Source organism: Canis lupus, chromosome 24, assembly GCF_011100685.1.
Source record: "Canis lupus familiaris isolate Mischka breed German Shepherd chromosome 24, alternate assembly UU_Cfam_GSD_1.0, whole genome shotgun sequence".
NCBI lineage: Eukaryota > Metazoa > Chordata > Mammalia > Carnivora > Canidae > Canis > Canis lupus.
In genome coordinates, this window is record NC_049245.1 from 21740900 (window position 1) to 21762311 (window position 21412).

At 40.3% G+C, this 21412-nt stretch overlaps 1 protein-coding gene across 9 annotated transcripts in view; it reads left to right on the forward strand.

Moving 5' to 3' along the window:
* The window catches only part of TPX2 (TPX2 microtubule nucleation factor), a 75304-nt gene that overhangs the window by 41959 nt on the left and 11933 nt on the right, over nucleotides 1-21412 (forward strand). For all 9 annotated transcript variants that reach the window (XM_038571925.1, XM_038571922.1, XM_038571923.1 and 6 more), the window contains 5 exons: nucleotides 851-972; nucleotides 2233-2384; nucleotides 3873-4041; nucleotides 8612-8753; nucleotides 9428-9644. In XM_038571925.1, the coding sequence (XP_038427853.1) occupies nucleotides 851-972; nucleotides 2233-2384; nucleotides 3873-4041; nucleotides 8612-8753; nucleotides 9428-9644 (802 nt within the window). The remainder of the gene's footprint in view (nucleotides 1-850; nucleotides 973-2232; nucleotides 2385-3872; nucleotides 4042-8611; nucleotides 8754-9427; nucleotides 9645-21412) is intronic.

Genomic DNA, 21412 nt, shown 5'->3' on the forward strand with positions numbered 1-21412 from the left:
CTGAGGCTCAGAGAGATTAGTTTTCTTAAGATCACATAGGCAGAAAATGAAATGACAGGGTTGGGATTTGAACTCTGGTTGGTTTCACTCTTAAGCCTGTCTTCTAATCACTGTATATTTTATCTATTAGAGACTTGTGTCATATTTCTTGTAAATATTTTCCCCATTCTACTGGTATCTTACTTTTTCTTGTGGCCTAAAAGCTAATCACTGTATAATCAAATTTATGTCTTTTATAGTACCTTTTGTAGCCTATTTTATTATTTTTATTTTTTTAAAGATTTTATTTATTTATTCATGAGAGACACAGAGAGAGAGAGAGAGGACTCGATCCTGGGTCTCCAGGATCAGGCCCTGGGCTGAAGGCGGCGCTAAACCGCTGAGCCACCCGGGCTGCCCTTTATAGCCTATTTTAGCTGTCCTTTTGAAAAATTTTCAATATTTTGGTATAAATTGTGATCTTGGTTTTTTTCTTTCATAATGTTACCTAATTAAGTAGTGTTACTTTAATTTTCATAGTGTTACCTAATTAAGTCAATATCAATTTACCAGATAATAGTTTTTTGTTTTAATAGTTATTTTATCACAGGTTAAAAATCTAATCTATGTGGGATGCCTGGGTGGCTCAGTGGTTGAGCATCTGTCAGGGCATGATCCTGGAGTCCTGGGATCGAGTCCTACATTGGGCTCCCTATAGGGAGCCTGCTTCTCTCTCTGTCTGTGTCTCTCATGAATAAATAAATAAAATCTTTATTAAAAAATCTAATCTATATAATACCTTTAAACTGTTTTGAATCATGAGCCTCTTTCTTCTCTCCTTTCTTATTTCCTTTACTGGTTTGTCCCTTAGGCAGAAGACTCTAAAAAGTACTGAGGAGCAAGAGTTGGAGAAGAGAATGAAAATGCAACAGGAGGTGGTGGAGATGCGGAAAAAGAATGAAGAATTCAAGAAACTTGCTCTTGCAGGAATAGGTCAGCTTGGCTTTTGTTGAATCTGATTTATGAGGGGTGCTTCTCATAACATTGGTAGGGTTTTTGAAGTCTCTAAAGGGAAAAAGGCTTTCTTGGTTAGTTGTCAGTAAAAATCTGTGTTTATTAGAAATGACCAATATATCTCAATGACCATTCCCTAGAATGTTTTATATACATTAGACCAGGGTCCCTGGCTGGTCAGTCAATAGAGCATGCAAGTCTTGGTTTGAGGGTCATGAGATCAAGCCCCAAGTTGGGTGTAGAGATTACTTAAAAAAAAAAAAACAAAACACAACAACAAACTATCACATTCACCAGGCCTTTCCTTTTTATTTTTATTTTTTTTAAAGATTTTATTTATTTATTCATGAGAGACACAGAGAGAGGGAGAGGCAGGCTCCATGCAGGGAGCCCGACATGGGACTCGATCCCAGGTCTCCAAGATCACACCCCCGGCCAAAGGCAGCGCTAAACTGCTGAGCCCCCCGGGCTGCCCTACCAGGCCTTTCCTAAAGTGCACTGTTGCTCTCTGTCTCTAAGTGAGTGCCTCTAAGAATCCTAAGTGAAAATTCTGGAGAACTCACACCCTTCTTTTGAGGCCTTTTCCATGAGACCTTCCCTCATTTCTTCAAGTAAAATGAATTCCTCCTTTTTCTTCCTAATTCATTTTCTTTGTATTAGGAAAAGAAGGGATTAGGATTAAGACAGAAGATAAAGCCATTGGAAAAGCTTTCAAAAGAAAGCTGAGTGAGTCCAGTTGTAGCTACAGAGGAAAAGTAGGACTGAGGGAGCCAGAGGGGGAGGTGTCAGAGTTTTTTTGCTTTGCCCTGTCTGGAATAGAGTTATTATTGGTGGCATCAAAGCTATAAAGCCCTGCTTTATAAATCACCCCTGTAGTTTATAAAATTTCCTTCTTAAGACATATTTAGTTAAATGTGCTTTTCAAGTCAGTTCATAGCTTTTCCTGTCAAAAGAACTCCAGTTACTGTGTCTCCAGAGCTATGACCACACCTGGGAGTTGGGGTTTTTCTCCCCTTGTGCTACCTCCTTACAATATGCATCTGACCAAAGGTCCTCAAACCAATATTACTCAGTAAGGCCCACATAGTAGTGTCCCTGATGACTGTTTTGGATGATGTGTAGAGTTGAACAAAGTTAGATCCATGGTGATAGAAATACTGAAAGGACTGGTTAAAGGGGATTTACCAGTATTCTCTATTCTTAGTGTTACCTGTATGTTTTACTCTGCTTCTCACTCAGGGCAACCTGTGAAGAAATCAGTGATCCAGGTAACCAAATCAGTTGACTTCCACTTCCGCACAGATGAGCGAATCAAACAACATCCTAAGAACCAGGAGGAATATAAAGAAGTGAACTTTACATCTGAACTGCGAAAGCATCCTGCATCTCCTGTAAGTTGATGGGTTTGATGGATGTTCTTGTTACTAGTTCAGCAAGGATTTCAGGTGTAGTAGTTGTGGTCACTAGTTCTAATAATATAATTGAAAGAAGCATTTAAAAAATTAATTATTTTAAAAAGATTTTTATTTATTTATTCATGAGAGACACAGAGAGTGAGAGAGAGAGAGAGAGAGAGAGGCAGGCAGAAACGCAGGCAGAGGGAGTAGCAGGCTCCATGCAGGGAGCCTGACATAGGACTCGATCCTGGGTCTCCAGGATCAGGCCCTGGGCTGAAGGCGGTGCTAAACTGCTGAGCCACCCAGGCTGCCTGTCTGAGAAGCATGTTTTTTAGTTAAGATAGATCTAACCCCTCACTTTATCCTATTAGTTATGTGATCTTGGAGAAACTGCTCTGTTTTTCTGGGAAGCATCTTATGAAGTTTCTGTGAAAAATGAATTAAGAATGTATATAAAGCACAGAATTATGTGTGACAAACTGTAGGTATCAGCTTGTTGCAGCTTGTGCTGTTGAAAAATTCTTGAAAAAATTTTGTGTCTGCAGAGTTGGTGTACAATATATGATAGGGCTTATGGGAAAAATGATGTTGGGGCAGACCACTCAAGTCTAACAGAAACCGTAAGAATCCTAACTGAAAATTATAGTACTAAGAATTTCTACTTGGATTTGCAGTGGGCGTCATCACTTATTGAAGTCAGCCCTTTGCAGTTTGAAACCCTGGCGTTGTGCTTCTTCTGTTGAGATGTAGACCCTTAAAGAGTTTTGTTTCCAGTCAGAGATTAATTTTATGAAAATTAATCATCCAAGGACTAGGCTTCTTCATCTCTTAGTTTTGGGGAGGATGTCTGGAGATTTTGATTCAGGTAGCTACCTGGCCTAATCTAGACCTAGAGCCCAAATCAGCTTTTTCTTAATGGGATTGAGTGTGAGGGCAATAATACCTTTGCAGCTTTTTGTTTTCCTTCTAATTCTCAGAAAACTTGTTCTTGCTGGCTTTAAAACATTGACGTGCTTGGGAAAAATCGCCTTATTTACTATTGCAGAACAGACACTTTTTTTTTTTTTTAAAGATTTTATTTATTTATTTATCCATGAGAGACACAGAGAGAGAGAGAGAGAGAGAGAGAGAGGCAGAGACACAGGCAGAGGGAGAAGCAGGCTCCATGCAGGGAGCCCAATGTGGGACTTGATCCCGGTTCTCCAGGATCATAACCTGGGCTGAAAGCGGCGATAAACCGCTGAGCCACCTGGGCTGCCCAGAACAGACGATTTGTTAAGTGCTAGATCCTTTCTCCCTTTTTTAAAAGATGGGAATAGACTAGTTTTAACCTTTGCTCAAGGACTGACAAATTTAAGAATAATAACCTTTGCTTCACCACAGGGCTTTTTTCTTTTGATCCTCTGTGCTGAATATGTGGCTTGTGGTAGATCTGAGCTCTTCCATAACACTTCATTTGGAGAACAATTTCTTTCTTTACAGGCCCGAGTGACTAAGGGATGCACCATTATTAAGCCTTTCAACCTGTCCCAAGGAAAGAAAAGAACATTTGATGAAACAGCTTCTACATATGTGCCCCTTGCACAGCAGGTTGAAGCCTTTCACAAACGAACCCCTAACAGATATCACTTGAGGAGCAAGAAGGATGATAGTAAGTTTCATACCAATATTATAGCTGGCTGGAGCCTCCCCTAGAATTCCCTTTGCTTACACAAATTTGCCTTTAGTTGAAATCCTAAGATTTTAAACTGAAGTATGGTATGTGCCTATATGCAGATAGCAAATGTACCATTGAGCATCTTTGAACTCCTCCACCCGACCCCTGGCTATCAGTGTACTTCTACGCATTAACCACCTTGAGCCTCTTGATTAGTAATTGGCCAGGAATTACACCTTTGCCATGTGTCAAAGTGTTATGGTATAGTTACTTAACCTATAGACAATAAAAGCATTCCAGTTTTTCAGGGTTGTGTGCTTTTGTTTAGCCATTTAACAGGCTTTACCACTAGAAACCAGGCACTGTTGGGAGTAGGGGATAATAAGCAGTGAACAAAATGGAATTGGTGCTGCTCAATATCAAGTTTCTAACTTAGAGAAACAAATAGATCATTACAATATGGTAAGTACTAGGGACACCTGGGTGGCTCACCAGTTGAGCATCTGCCTTCGGCTCAGGACAACTATTTTATACCACTTCTATTTCTCAAACTTCTTTACCTTCCTTCTTGCAGTAATTATTTTCATAAAGACAGAAGCTAGGAGATTAGAATTCTCTCATATGTTCATCCCAAACCTACAAACCTGCCAGCATTTACACCCACTCCTCTCTCTTCCACCCTCCCTTCAAAGAACAAACACTCCACCTGAGCTTAAGTATCCTTTCCCTACCTGCCCACGCAGGTATCAATCACTGCTTATCTCCTTTCTGCCCTGGATCTTCAACTTCTTTCACTGCCAGGGACACAGCACAAAGACATGCCCTACCTATCTCCCACCTCTCTTGACTCTTGCATTTCCCTCTACATTCATAGCACTTACATATTGTTTTGTTTTCGTTTTAAAGATTTTATTTATCCGTTAATGAGATTTTTTTTAATTCATGATAGAGAGAGAGAGAGAGAGGCAGAGAACACAGGCAGAGGGAGAAGCAGGCTCCCCACAGAGAGGGGAGCCTGATGCAGAACTCCATCTCAGGACCCCAGGATCACAACCTGAGGTGAAGGCAGACACTTAACCACTGAGCCACCCAGGAGCCCCCAAGTATAGCATTCCTTTTTTTTTTTTTTTTTTTTTTTTTTTTTTTTTTTTTTTTTAAAGATTTTATTTATTTATTCATGATAGTCACAGAGAGAGAGAGAGAGAGAGAGAGAGAGAGAGAGGCAGAGACACAGGCCGAGGGAGAAGCAGGCTCCATGCACCGGGAGCCCGACGTGGGATTCGATCCCGGGTCTCCAGGATCGCGCCCTGGGCCAAAGGCAGGCGCCAAACCGCTGCGCCACCCAGGGATCCCTATAGCATTCCTTAATATTGTTATTATGTTCCAGTAGTCATTCATCAAATTTTAGATTAGAAAAATAATGAAAAAATTTTTTCTAATAGAAATTTAAATGTTAAATATGACTTTCTAAATAATATATAACTTTTAGAGTCTGATATACCCTGCTTTTAAAGAATCTTGGTCCTGGCAAATAGAAAAATTTTTTGCAATTTTTAAAAGAAATTTTAATTCCAGTATAGTTAACATATAGTGTTTTATTAATTTCATGGGTTCAATATAGTGATTCAACAATTCTATGCATTACTTGGTGCTTATCAAGATAAGTGTACTCTTAATCTCCTTCACCTGTTTCACTTATTCCACCCCACCCCCCCCCCCCCCCCCCCCCCCCCCCCCCCGCCCCCCGACCTCCCCTCTGGTAACCGTGTTTGTTCTCTGTAGTTAAGCATCTATTTCTTGGTTTGTTTTCTTTTTTCCTTTGTTTTGTTTTTTAAATTCAACATACAAGTGAAATCTTATGGTATTTGTCTTTTTCTGACTGATTTATTTCACTTAGCATTATACTTGAGATCTATGTTGTTGCAAATGGCAAGATTTCCTTTTTATGGCTGAGTAATATTCTGTTGTGTGTATAAGTGTGTGTCTCTGTGTGTATACGTGTATATTATGTCTTTATCCATTCATCTATTCATGGACACTTGGGCTGCTTCCATAATTTGGCATTGTAAATAATGCTACAATAAACATAAGGGTATGCATATCTTTTTGAATTATTGTTTTTGTGTTCTTTGGGTAAATACCCAGTAGTGGAATTACTGGATCATGTGGTAATTTTATTTTTAATATTTTGAGGAACTTCCACACTGTTTTCCATAGTTGCTGCACTAGTTCACTAGTTTGCACTCCTACCAACAGTGTATGAGGGTTCCTTTTTCTCCACATCCTTGCCAGTACTTGTTTCTTATATTTGTTTAAGATTTATTTATTTATCTGAGAGGGAGAGAGAATATAAGCTGGAGTAGGGGTGGAGGTAGAAGGAAACAGGCAAACTCCCTGATGAGCAGGGAGTCCGACATGGGGCTTGATCCCAGTACCCCAGGATCATAACCTGATCTGAAACCGAAACCAAGAGCCCAACATTTAACTGACTGAGCCACCCAGGAGCCCCCTCTTGTGTTTTGTTTTGTTTTGTTTTTAAGATTTTATTTATTTATCTGACAGAAAGCGAGAGTGCACACAAGCAGGGGGATGGGCAGAGGGAGAGGGAGAATCAGGCTCCCCACTGAGCAGGGAGCCTGACTCAGGACTCCATCCCAGGACCCTGGGATCATGACCTGAGCCGAAGGCAGATGCTTAACCAACTGCGCCACCCAGGTGCCTCCTCCTTCCTGTGTTTTTGATTCTAGCAATTCTGACACATGTGAGTTGATCTCTCATTGTGGTTTTGATTTACATTTCCCTGATGAGGAGTGATGTTGAACATCTTTTCATGTGTCTGTTGGCTATCTGTATGTCTTCTCTGGAGAAATAATTGTTCATGTTTTCTGCCCATTTTTATTTTTTATTTTTATTTATCTATTTTTTAACGATTTAATTTATTTATTCATGAGAGATACAGAGAGAGCCAGAAACATAGGCAGAGGAAGAAGCAGGCTCCTTGTGGAGAACCCGATGGGGGACTAGATCCCAGACCCCGGGATCACGACCTGAGCCAAAGGCAGACACTCAACCACTTAGCCACCCAGACATCCCAATCAGCCCATTTTAAAATTAGATTATTGGGGGTTTTGGGGTTATAGAAGTATTTATATGTTTTAGACACTAACCGTTTTTTGGATATGTTGTTTGCAAATATCTTCTCCCTTTCATAGGTTGTTTTTTAGTTTTGTTGTTTCCTTTGCTGTGCAGAAGCTTTTTATTTTGATAGAGTCCCAATAGTTTATTTTTGCTTTTATTTCCCTTGCCTCACAAGACATATCTAGAAAAATGTTGCTACGGCTGATGTCAGAGAAATTATTGCCTGTACTCTCTTCTAGGATTTTTATGATTTTGGATCTCACAGTTAGGTCCTTAATCCAGTTTGAGTTTATTTTTGTGTATGGTGTGTTTTTTCCATTTTTTATTTAAAACTTTATATAGTTATAGGGCAGCCCCGGTGGCGCAGCGGTTTGGCGCCGCCTGCAGCCCGGGGTGTGATCCTGGAGACCGGGGATCGAGTCCCACATCGGGCTCCCTGCATGGAGCCTGCTTCTCCCTCTGCCTGTGTCTCTGCCTCTCTCTCGCTTTCTCTGAATGAATAAATAAATAAATCTTTAAAAATAAATAAATAAATAAATAAATAAATAAATAAATAAATAAATAAAACTTTATATAGTTATAAATAATGGTTATATGTATACTTGAAGGCTGGCTTATTTCTAAAACAAATAGATTTGGTTTCTATCTTCTGCTGTTATGTGATCAGATCTAAATTAGAGGATTCAGTCTACATAATTATGAAGATTAACAAGGTTGCCCTGACAAGTGAATTAACGTTTTCTGTGAATGGTAGTGGTGGTGCTTTGACATAGTTTTTTTGCTTTCTCTATTTGACTTTCTTTGAGAGGTGATCTTGATGTTTTGATGTAGATGCTTTTAGGGAATTCACAAAATTGGGAGTTATTACTTGATCTTTAGAAAGGCCTTTTTTTTTTCTTAAGGTTTTATTTATTTGAGAGGGAGAGAGAGAGAAAATAAGCAGGGAGGAGAGGGAGAAGCAGGCTTCCCATGAGCAGGGAGCCCAATGTGGGGCTCAATCCCAGGATCCTGGGATCACGACCCAAGCCGAAGGCAACACTCAACCGACTGAGCCACCCAGATGTACTAGAAATGCCTTATTTTTTAAAGCTGGAATAAGCAAAAATCTCATGTGTCAGTAAAGGCAAAGTAGTTGGCACTGTCAATAGAAGGGCAGTAAGTACATGCCTTTCTAGTAGTACATCAGACACAAATGGATTTTAAGTTCAGAAGATGATAGTTCCCAAAGACTACCTTCATCATACCCCTCAATAAAGAGTCACAGGCAAGAAGGGGCTGCATATTTGTCAGGTTGGCTGACATGAGCTGAGCTGAAAGTGGAGGGCAGCCACTCTGATTTGGTATCACAGGCTGCTAAGCTGAATCAGCACCTACAGCAAACAGAGTCTTGGGGAGCTAGGTGAATATCTGTTATCTTGCTTTACAGCTCTGTTACCCTCCAAATCTGCTGGGCTCAAGATATCCAGAGACCCACAGACTCCTGTGCTGCAAACTAAACAGCGCACAAGGCCTGTGACCTACAAAAGTGCAGCAGATCAGGAGGCTGAGGAGCTTGAGAAACTGCAACAGTAAGTTCCATCAGCAATATTTGAGGAAGAGTTCCAAGAACCTGCTTTCTTTTCATTTCTATAATGGGGATAGTTGCTGCTTTTCTTGCCATGGGAATTTATGGCATTTAAGTTATAGGCTCTCTATAGTCTGTCCCCCCTGCCTCAATGATTAAAAAATTAGAAGTGGGAATATGGAGATATCCTGGAGTATAAACTGTTAAAAAACGAATGCAGAGGTTGGGGTGGGAGAGGACATTCCTTCTGAGGAAGGAATCAGTCAGAAGGAATGTCCTCTGAGCTTCATTTAGGTAGATTCCACCCTTTATGGCTACTCAAGATCTCATTCCAGCTATAATAATAGGTGGAGGAAACTGGAACGTAATATGGTCAACTCTGGAGTTTGTCTCCTGTATCCTTCTTTCATTACTTTTTGTACTTCTTTTGAGGAGGAGCAGGTTCCTCTGGGAAAAGAAACACCAGTCTTTAATGTGCTGGGAATGTTAGGACTGGCTCCTTTATTCTTTGCTCTGGAGGTAGAGATAGTGGCTATGGAGAGAGTCAAAATTCTGCTGTGCTTGGGTCATTGTAATAATTACTATTTTTCTATTCTGGCTTACTTTGTAGTTTGTGTAGCTTTTATTTTGTTAACAAAATTTCTTTTGGTGGTTGTCATTTAAACTCTTATCTTACAGATACAAATTCAAAGCACGAGAACTTGATCCCAGAATTCTTGAAGGCGGGCCCATCTTGCCCAAGAAACCACCTGTGAAGCCACCCACTCAGCCTGTTGGCTTTGATTTGGAAATTGAAAAGAGAATCCAGGAGCGGGAATCAAAGAAGAAATCAGAAGACGAACACTTTGAATTTCATTCCAGACCTTGCCCTACTAAAATCTTGGAGGATGTTGTGGTAAGAATGGTTGAGGCTCTGCATGCTGGTGGAAACATCCTGCTCGTGACCAAATATCCACCCATTCACAAATGTTTGAGTAGGTAACTATGATCAAAGCATCATTTTAGGAGCTGTAGGTGATACAGAGACATATCAGAAGTGGATTTTGCTCTCAAGAAACGCGAGTAAGGGAGACAACTATGTGTAAATAATATAAAATTAGATAAAGTGTTCCATGAGAGGTGGCAGTTAAAAGTACTATAGGAACTCAAACCAGACAATGATTTCTTCCAGACCGAAGGTTCAGGGAATGCTTTGTGGAGGGAGCATATGGCTTGGGCCTGAGCCTTCACCACATGATCCATATGTTGCCACTGTCATAATAGCCAACACTTTCACTAAGTGCCAGGCACTGCTCTAAGCCCCTTCCATGTATTAACCTGTTCATTTTGACCACAATGCCTTCAAGTGATTTACTATAATCTATCACTGGTTTCAGATGAGGCAGTTGAGGTTTAGAGAGGTTATGTGGCATTCTCCTGGCACTCAGCTAGTGAATGGTGGAGCAAGGATAAGAATTCAGGCACTCTGGCTCTGGAGTTCATGATCCTAACACTTCATTATATTGCCTCTCCATTATATGGTGAATTTGGACTTGTAGAAATGCAAATGAAATGGACTAGCAGAGCATTTGAGGCAGTGGAAGTAACATAAAAGTCTGAAGGTGGGAATAATGATGAGGGGTTACTGGAAAGTGAGTGGGGTCAGTTAAGTTAGAGAAAAGAAGTATATCAAGAGGAGCAAGTGGAAACAGGTCAGAGAAATGGGTTGTAGTGTGCTGGTGGGCTTATAGTCAGGATTTTAGAGAAAATGTACAATAAGGAAGAGATGCCATAGTCAAAGAATAAGTAATAGAGTTCATCTACATAAGTGCAAAGATAGGTTTTAGATAATTTCTGTGCAGATCGGGAAATAACCCTCTTCCTTCATTGGACTGACTGATACCCAGGTATTAAGAATTCTCTTCTCGCATTTTCTTTTTGCTTGCCATTTTGATTCACCATGATTTTAAGTGGAGAGAGTCCACAGTATTTTACCTTGGACTGTGTACTTAGTTCTGTTTACTCTGTTTTCTTAGCACTAGGTCAAAAGCATCATAACACATAGAAATAGTTCTTCCCCTCTTCCCATCTCTTCTTTAATCTGTGAGCTTTTTGCATATGAGACCTTTTTTTTTTTTTTTAAGATTTTTATTTATTCATTAGAGAGAGAGCACGTGAGTGGTGGAGAGACAGAATGAGGGAGAAGCAGACTCCCCACTGAGTTGGGAGTCTGATGTGAGGCTCAATCCCAGGACCATGACCTGAGCCAACGGCAGACCCGCAACCAACTAAGCCACCCAGGAGTACTGTTTTCTTTCTTTGATGCACAAAAGCTGTAGGCCTAACTTTGTTACACAAACTTTTTTTAAAATTTAATTTAAATCCAATTAATTAATGTATAGTGTATTATTAGTTTCAGAGGTAGAATTATTACACGAACCTTTTTTTTTTTTTTTTAAGATTTTTATTTATTCATGACAGAGAGAGAGAGGCAGAGACACAGGCAGAGGGAGAAGCAGGCTCCATACAGGGAGCCTGATGTGGGACTTGATCCTGGGATTCTGGGATCACACCCTGGGCTGAGGGTGGCACTAAACCGCTGGGCCACCGGGGCTGCCCCTGTTTACACAAACTTTTAAGAAATCTTTTCCCACCCAGGTGATCACTCTCCAAATCCTATGCTGCATTTGTCATTACTCACTGATGAAATGTTCTGAATACAATAAGGGAAATACAGGTTGTATACAAACTTCAGAATCCTAGAGCCTAGCAGAAGGGCTCAACATTTTGTTTTACTAGAAAACCAAGGCCCAGAGAAGAGAAATGACTTCTTCAAGTCTTCTGTAACATGCATTTGGCACCTTGCTTTTAGTAATATCTATTTCTCCAACCTCCTTTTTCCCCTGCTACAAATTTTTGGTTTTTATTTAATTCACTACCACCCTTTTTTTTTTTTTTTTTTTTTTTTTTAAAGATTTTATTTATTTATTCATGATAGTCACACAGAGAGAGACAGAGAGGCAGAGACACAGGCAGAGGGAGAAGCAGGCTCCATGCACCGGGAGCCCGACGTGGGATTCGATCCCGGGTCTCCAGGATCGTGCCCCGGGCCAAAGGCAGGCGCCAAACCGCTGCGCCACCCAGGGATCCCCACTACCACCCTTTTGATTTTTATTCTTCTATCTCATATACCAATATTGACTTTTTATATAGTCTTAAAATCAAGTCATTTTTGAAGTTATTTTATTTATTTCTTTTATTTATGATAGTCACACAGAGAGAGAGAGAGAGAGAGAGAGGCAGAGACACAGGCAGAGGGAGAAGCAGGCTCCATGCACTGGGAGCCCGACATGGGACTTGATCCTGGGTCTCCAGGATCGCGCCCTGGGCCAAAGGCAGGCACCAAACCACTGCGCCACCCAGGGATCCCTTGAAGTAATTTTAAAGGGAATATTTAAATCACTATGTAAATTGAAAACCAGTATTTTTGCCATGAGTAACAATAGTAACACTTAATACATAAAGCTTATTATGTGCCAAGTTTTATTCTAAGCTCTTTAGTTTCTATTATTTATTTAATTCTCATAATAATCCTGTGAGATAAACACTATGGGTCTTATTATTAATCTGTTTTAAAGTTAGGAAATATAGAGGTTAAATAACTTGCCCAAGATCATAAACTAGCCAGTGGCAGAGCTGGGACAGATACTAGGTGGTACAGTTTCAGGGTTTGTGCTCTTGTATTTTTTTTTTTAATTATTTATTTATTTATGATAGTCACACAGAGAGAGAGAGAGGCAGAGACATAGGCAGAGGGAGAAGCAGGCTCCATACACTGGGAGCCCGACGTGGGATTCGATCCCGGGTCTCCAGGATCGCGCCCTGGGCCAAAGGCAGGCACCAAACCGCTGCGCCACCCAGGGATCCCGTGTGCTCTTGTATTAAAATAGAAGATACTTCTCTAAATAGAAAGATCTTAGGAAATATGTGACTGTTAAAGAAAGTACTCTGCATCCCAGCTAACATCCTCCTCCATATTATTCTTACCTGAATCTTATTTTTAGAAATGCTAATTGAGGAAATTGGCTGGCAGTTTTTTTACTTTGGATGTGCTAGGGTGAAGTGGTACATGTGCAAGGGTGCCTAGAGTTCTGTAAGAGCTAAGTGAGATCTTAGAGTAGCCTTGTACCAGGTTTGCCTTGTTGAGAATTCTGGATAAACAGATCAGCAAAGCACTAGGTAAGTAAGATGCAACTGAATTGATGTGTGGTATGTGCTCCAGGGAAGTGTTTGCCAAATAGCTGATTCTCAGAATCCTCTGGGGATCTTATTACATAAACAGACTCCTGGGCCCCACCCCTGGAGTTTTGATTTGTTATGTGCAGGATAGTTAGAGAGAGCCCCAATGAGAACTTGGTGTCTGACATACAGTAAGCAGTCATGTTGTTAATAGTAATAACTGTCCTTAAAAAAAAAAAAAATAGTAATAACTGTCATTTTGTCGCATGCTTACCTTATACCAAGTGTTCTGTGTAGATTATTGTACTTATTTCATGAAACAATTCTTAAGAGGTAGGTTTTATCTTTAGTCCTATTTTTCAGATAAGGAAGAGACATTTAGGTGTCTAGTATGCAGAACCAGGATTTGAAGCCATCATATTCTGGAGCACTGTATTATTCTACCCCACAGTGCTGACTTACCATCATTTATTTTAGCAAACTCAGTTTTTGAGTTTGACACTGGCTGCTTATAATTCTCCCTTCTAAAATTTCTAGTGATTTCACTTCAGCTATTGGTTTCTAGAGAAGCAAAGCATAGGAAACATTAGGTGTCTTCTCTCTCACCCCCTTCATTTTTTAGAAAAGAGAGGCTGTGAGAGCGGCTTGCTCATAGAACCATTTTTAAAAGTTGGTGGCAGGGATCCCTGGGTGGCTCAATGGTTGAGCGTCTGCCTTTGGCTCAGGGCATGATCCTGGGGTCCTGGGATCGAGTCCCACGTTGGGCTCCCTGCATGGAGCCTGCTTCTCCCTCTGCTTGTGTCTCTGCCTCTCTCCCTGTGTCTCTCATGAATAAATAAAATCTTTAAAAAAAATAAAATAAAATAAAAGTTGGTGGCAGAATTGAGATTAGGTCCCTTAACTTCTAGTTCTGGACTCTTCCACCAGAACAGAAGAGCTTGCTTCCCAGGGCCCAGATGCAGCATATCTGTTTGCCACCATTGTTCTTCATTGGTGTCTCTTCGGTGCTGAAGCTCTTTCCATGGGTCCTTATGGTACTTCTTGTGCTCTTAAACTTGTGGTTGATAGGTGGCAAGGAGACAACAGGGCTGATGAGAGATGGGCTTGGGCAGCAGTGGGCCATGAGGCAGAGCTGAAAAAAGGGCTCTTGGGGCAGAGGTTGAGTGATGAAAACCTTGAGCTCGAGGGTGTGAAATGTGAACTTGGTGCCCACATCTAGTGGGGAGCTGGGGCACCACAGAGGCGGATGTGGTGTCAGTGAGGCCAGTGAGTAATTTTAGCAGTGATGTTTTAGGGCTGACTTGGGGAGACCAGCAGGCTTTTTTTTTTTTTTTTTCCATACTCCCTGAGATAACATTGCTTCACAGTAATTTCCTAAGTGCTCGTATCCCAGGGCATTTGGGGGCACATCCTGCCATAGAGAGAACACTCTCTCCCCGATCTTGGACTGCTTTCCCTAAATGTCCCATCTATCCACCCATATTGCCCACTTCTGGCCATATATCACTTCTTCAGAGCTACCTTCCCAGAGTTTCCCATTAGGAGCTTCCCCCCAATATCCTTTAGCTCCATATTCTGCTAGGTTTCTTCAGAGCGCTTGTGAAGATCAGGGAATCCCTGATTTGTTACCCTTTCATTGTCTCTTTCCTTCAGTAGAATGTGAGCTCCCTGAAAGCAGGGAGGTGTACATCAGTCTTACTTACTTTCATATCCTCCATACCTAGTATTGTTGCAGAAGCAACCCGATATTGGATAACTGAGTGAGTAACAGTACCAGCTGAAATGCACTGGCCTAGGTTGTGTTAAGTACTGGGAATTCAGAGATGGGGGAAACACAGCACTCATCCTCAAAGCTTTCAGTTTGGTAGAACAGAGTGATATGTGAACATATAAGGAAAGTAGTGTCAATCAACATACATTCATCAAACAATTACTACTTCTTATAGATCCTATGGAGAATGCAAAGGAATGTAAATGATGACATCCCTGCCCTCAAGGAGCTGACAACTAGGAAGACTTAAAAGTAGCAAAACAAAACAACAACAACAAAAAAAGTAGCAAAACAAGAAGCCTTTTGTTTTTAGAAACCCAATATTTTTTAACTTTTATTTTGTTATTTTTTTAAAGATTTTATTTATTTATTTATTTATTTATTTATTTATTTATTTATTTATTTATTTATTAGTTTAGAGACAGTGTGAGAAGACGAGGGGGAAGAGGGAGAGGGAGACAGACTCTCAAGCAGACTCTGGGCTGAGTGTGGAGCCCAATGCAGGGCTCTGTCTCACAACCCAGAGATCATGACCTGAGATGACATCAAAAGTTGGGCATTTAACCCACTGAGCCACCCAGGTGCCCCTGTTTTTTTTTTTTTTGTTTGTTTGTTTTGTTTTTATTTCCGATTGAGCCCTCAGTGGGCATTGATTGCAGTAGAGATGAGGTGTGGGTGGGCAGTTGCTGCAGAGTTGATAGTCATGAATCACCTTTTCCTCTCTCCCAACTAGTGAAGATTGAATCCACTCATAAATATCTCTTCCGTGGCTTATTTGTTAGAGATTTCCATTGCTCTTTTTTTTTTTAATTTTTTAAATATTTTATTTATTTATTCATGAGAGAGACACAGAGAGAGAGGCAGACACACAGGCAGAGGGAGAAGCAGGCTCCATGCAGGGAGCCCGACGTGGGACTCGATCCTGTGTCTCCAGGATCACGCCCTGGGCTGAAGGGGATGCTAAACCGCTGAGCCACCTGGGCTGCCCTCCATTGCTCTTTTAAAATGCACATCTCAGGGCACCTGGGTGGCTTAGTGGTTGAGCATCTGCCTTTGGCTCAGGTCATGATCTCGGGGTCCTGAGATTGAGTCCCACATCAGGCTCTTTGTAGAGAGCCTGTTTCTCCCTCTGCCTATGTCTCTGCCTCTCTCTGTGTTTCACATACGTACATACATACATACATAAACTCTTTTTAAAAAATAAAACGCACATCTCTGCTGGGTGGATGCAGAGAGGGGAAGAAAGGAAAAGAGGGATTATTTATTTATTTATTTATTTTTAAAGATTTATTATTATTATTATTATTATTATTATTATTATTATTATTATTATTATTATTAAAGAGCTGCTTGCACCCTCCTGGCAGGGAACAGCAGTCCATTATACAACACATCATTGCTTTCATGATTGGGGCTTCCCATCTGTTCCCCAGCCCTTTTTTAAGATTTTATTTATTTATTTATTCATGATAGACACAGGGGGAGGGGCAGAGACAGGCAGAGGGAGAAGCAGGCTCCATGCAGGGAGCCCAATGTGGGTCTTGATCCTGGGACTCCAGGATCACACCCTGGGCCAAAGGCGGGAGTTAAACCGCTGAGCCACCCATGGATCTCAAGAGAGATTATTTTAGAACTAAATGAATCCTCAGGTATTATTTCTATTAGTTTATTTTATGAAAAGGAAAAAAAGAACAACAACCCAGGGGCACCTGGGTGGCTCAGTCAGTTAAGCATCTGACTTTGGTTCAGGTCATGATCTCAGAGTCCTGGGTCCAGACTCTGAGTTGGGCTCCACACTCAGCAGGTAGCCTTCATCCCCCTCTCCTACTCCATCTCGCACTTACCCCCACTCATGTGCTTCCTCTCTCTCAAATAAATAAAATCTTAAAAAAACAAACAAAAAAAGCCAGGTGCCTAGGTGACTCAGTCAGTTAAGTGTCTGCCTTCTACTCAGGTCATGACCTCAGGGTTGTGGGATCAAGCCCCAGGTAGGGCTCCCCGCTCAGTGGGGAGTCTGCTTCTTTCCCTCCTCTGCTCATGCTCTCTCTCTCAAATAAATACAATCTTTTATTTTTTTTTAAGATTTTATTTATTTATTAGAGAGACAGAGAGAGACAGGCAGAGGGAGAAGCAGGCTCCATGCAGGGACTAGATGTGGGTCTAGATATGGGACTAGATCCTGGGTCTCCAGGATCACGCCCTGGGCTGAAGGCGGCACTAAACCGCTAAGCCACTGGGGCTGCCGTCAAATAAATACAATCTTAAAAAAAAGAAGAACCCAAGGTGTGGAAGGTTCTCTAATGCCCCCCAGGTTATGCAGATTAGAATCACAGTGGGACTAGAACCATCCTCTGAGTCTTGTTTGCTTCATGTTCTTCCCACTCCCATGTACCCTGGGTGTGCTAGAGCAAGAGCCTGGTGGCTGCCTGTAGAACAATGTAAGCTTTATTTGAAGACCCATTTCATGGACTTTTGTCATTCTGATTACAAGTTCTTTTTTTTTTTTTTTAAGATTTTATTTATTCATGAGGGATGCAGAGAGAGGCAGAGACACAGAGTTCCAGGCTCCTCACAGGGAGCCCGATGTGGGACTTGATCCCGGACCCCAGGATCATGCCCTCAGCTAAAGGTAGACACTCAACCGCTGAGCCACCCAGGTGTCACTACAAGTTCTACTCTAAGGGATTTCACTGGGCTTAGTGATCCTGGCTTTCTTAAGAAAACAGTTTCCACAACAGAATGAATGTTCTTTATAGTGGTCACCTTGACAGGATATAAATTCATTCAATGACTGATACTGTACAAAGCACTTTTTTTTTTTTTTAAGATTTTGTTTATTCATGAGAGACACAGAGAGAGAGAAGCAGAGACACAGGCAGAGGGAGAAGCAGGCTCCATGCAGGGAGCCCGATGTGGGACTCGATTCCAGGACTCCAGGATTACACCCTGGGCCGAAGGCAGGTGCTAAACCACTGAGCACCCAGGGATCTCCCCATGTACAAAGCATTTTGGAAAAGCCACTTGTCTTGGAGCCTGTGGTCTACAGTCTTGGATCTCTTCAACAATGGCAAATGTTCATATTTTAAAAGATTAATTTGCTTTTAAGAGCTAAACTAAATCATTTGGAACTAAAACTAAGTAGTCCAAGATAGTAGAGCTAGAAATAGTTTTGCTTAATTAAAAGTAAATACTGAGCAACTACCTTGTCTTGGAGCCTGTGGTCTGCAGTCTTGGATCTCTTCAACAATGGCAAATGTTCATGTTTTAAAGATTAATTTGCTTTTAAGAGCTAAACTAAATCATTTGGAACTAAAACTAAGTAGTCCAAGATAGTAGAGCTAGAAATAGTTTTGCTTAATTAAAAGTAAATACTGAGCAACTACCTTGCAACTACCTTGCATTGCTTAAAAACTAACTTTGAAGACCACTCCAAGAAAGACATTCCAAACATGTTCTGAGCAGTTACAGCATTGTTGGGATTAAGGAGAAATCTCTCTCACAAGGTATAAATCAAAGTCCAAGAGTCTTAGTGTCCAAGGTATAAATTCTGTTATTTATTTTTACTGTATTTATTCACTGACTGCCTTATACTTGCCAAGGTCTTTGTTAGGTACTAGGGATTAATGAAATAACACTACCCACTCTTGAAGGCTAGTAGGAGTTGAGCATCTAAATATACAAGTGCTGTGAAGTTTTGTATGTACTGTCATGAAACTATATATGGGGAAAGAGGGATCATTTTGTAGGTTCTGGGAGTGGAGAAATCAGTTGAAAGCCTTTATAAAAGACAAGATGCTTCAGTGGAAGCTTGAAAAGAAAGCTTAGGTGCTTCCAAGCATCTAGGACATTTCAGAGAGAGCACAAACAAAAGTATTGAGAGAACCAGCATTAACATTTTGGCAACTGTTAGTAGTTCGTGGTTGGTGGGTGAGCTGCAGGGAGGAGCAAGAGATGAGGCTGGAGAGTCAGGCAGGACACCATATTATGAAGCACCTTGTACTTTATGGCAAGAAATTTGTTCTTCTATTGTAGGTAGCATAGGGAGCCACTAAAGAATTTTAAGTTAGGAAGTTATGTGATCCAACGTGTCTTAGACAAATAATTCTGAGTATGTATAGAAGATGGGTTGGAGGAATGAAATGAGAAGCTGAAAGACTATTACAGGGCTAGTAGACTGGTACAGGGAATCAGTGGTGTAGCCTGTGTATGGTGGTGAAGAGAGAGAGAGAAAGCAGAATGGAGGGTTGAGGGAGGCAACATACACATGTGAATGTAACAAATAAGAGTTTGATTTTACCATTTTATTTTACTTTTTTATCATGATAAATATACTCTTTAACCCCCATCCCCTATTTCTCCCATCCCCCTACCGACCTCCCCTCCAGTAACCAACCATTAGTTTGTTCTCTATAGTTAAGAGTCTCTCTCTCTTTTCCTTTGCTCATTTGTTTTTTAAATTATGCACAAGTGAAATCATATGGTATTTTTCTTTCTCTGACTGACTGACTTTGTTTAGCACTCTACTCTCTGACTCCATCCATGTTGTTGTAAATGGCAAGATTTCATTCTTTTTGTAATGGCTGGATAATATGCCATTGGTATTGGGGAGGGTGCTGTGCGTATATATCACCACATCTTTATCCATTTACCTATCAGTTAATACTTGGACTGCTTCTGTGGTTTGGCTGTTGTAAATGATACAGCAGTTTTGATTTTGTTTTTTAATTGATTTGATTGTATACTTTGTTTAGAAAAGCCCAAGAGATACCATTTTGTAGTTAGGATTAACTGCCAAATTTGTGATAAATTCTATGAGAATCAGGAAGTGCTTAAGGAACGACTTTCTAGAATATGTTAGTTTTGAATGATGTGCACAATATAGTACATGTAACTCAGTCTGAGGATTTGAAATGTTGACAGTGTTTTGGAATCATAAAGGAAAAAATCCTCAGAGTAGTTGAATGTGTGAGAATTATGGAATATAGAAAAATTAGTTGCTTCTCTTAATCTACTCTCAAAGAGGTATGAGAGTTAATAGCTGTTCTCAGATTTTTATTTTCTATGCTTAAGTTAATTACAGATATTTTAAAAACAAAAAATAATATTCCCTATTTCAGCAACTTGTCCCTCTCCCTTCAATATTATGAACACTGTAATATGTCAGTAATAAAGATTTATTTAATTCATTTTCATGGCTGTATAATATTCTTTTGTGTGGCTGCACCACAATTTAAAAAAGGATTTAACTGATCCTTTCTTGATAAATAATTTTTTGCAATTTTTTATTCTTATAAAACTATTTTAAAATAATACCTAAAAGCAAACACTAAACTAGAGGTCAAATGCTGGGTGTAGAATATTGGGTGAAAGTATGACTACTTAAAAATCTAAAAACTAATTCCCAAAGGTTGTACTAATTTATGACCTATACTCTTATCCAACTGTATGTGAGTGCCTGCTTCTCTTCCTACATGTCAACACTGGTATTAATCAGTCTTTAAAATGTTACTCAGTCTTATAGGTGAAGAATAACCTGATTTAATTTATATTTTTAAAAATTATTGAGATCGAGTCTCATGTATCTTTGTGAACTGCTTGTTTTTGTTTTTTTGTTTGGCAGAGGAAAATTTGGCAGACTAACTTGCCCAATACCTTTTCCCATTTGCCTTTTGAGGGTGATTTCTAAAAATATTTTATTTATTTATTTATTCATTCATTCATTCATTCATTCATTGGAGACAGAGAGAGCGAGAGAGGCACAGACACAGGCAGAGGGAGAAGCAGGCTCCATGTAGGGAGCCTGATGTGGGACTCGATCCCGGGTCTCCAGGATCAGGCCCTGGGCTGAAGGCGGCGCTAAACTGCTGAGCCATCCAGGCTGCCCTTAATATTTGATTTTTATTTTTAAAGATTTTACTTACTTACTTACTTACTTACTTACTTATTTATTTATTTATTTATTTATTTATTTATTTATGAGATACACACAGAGAGGTAGAGACACAGGCAGAGGGAGAAGCAGGCTCCATGCAGGGAGCCCGATGTGGACTTGGTCCCTGATCTCCAGGACCACACCCTGGGCTGAAGGCAGCACTAAACTACTGAGCCACCCGAGCTACCCAATATTTTATTTATTTATTTATTTTTAATTTTTTTTTCCCAATATTTTACTTTTAAGTAATCTCTATACCTACCATGGGGTTCGGACTGGCAACAGTGAGATCAAGAGCCACATGCTCCACTGACTGAGCCAGTCAGGCACCCCAAGGGTGATGTGTTTGAACATACATTTTCATTGTAGAGTTGTATGAGGAATAGGTTTAAGAAAATGGATGATACCTACTCTGATTCTGGATACATTTGGAAGTCTTTTTTTATTTTTGTATTTGAGAGATTATAGAAAGGGAAAGAAGCAATACAATTTTGGCATTAGTTTTTCAGTTCTGGTGTGTGTTTTTCATAAGTACCGAAAAAGATTGTGATGAATCCTATTTTTACTGAATATAGTACTCCAGCCATGCCCTTATTATTTGCTACTCTTTTGTATGATAATCTACCTCTGGAATGCTACTGTGTTACAGGGTGCCTTTGTCTTACTTGGGTAAACAGCAACATACTAAATTGCTAGCCTTTTTTTTTATTCCTGGTATATGAATTCCCCCTTAAGAAGAGGG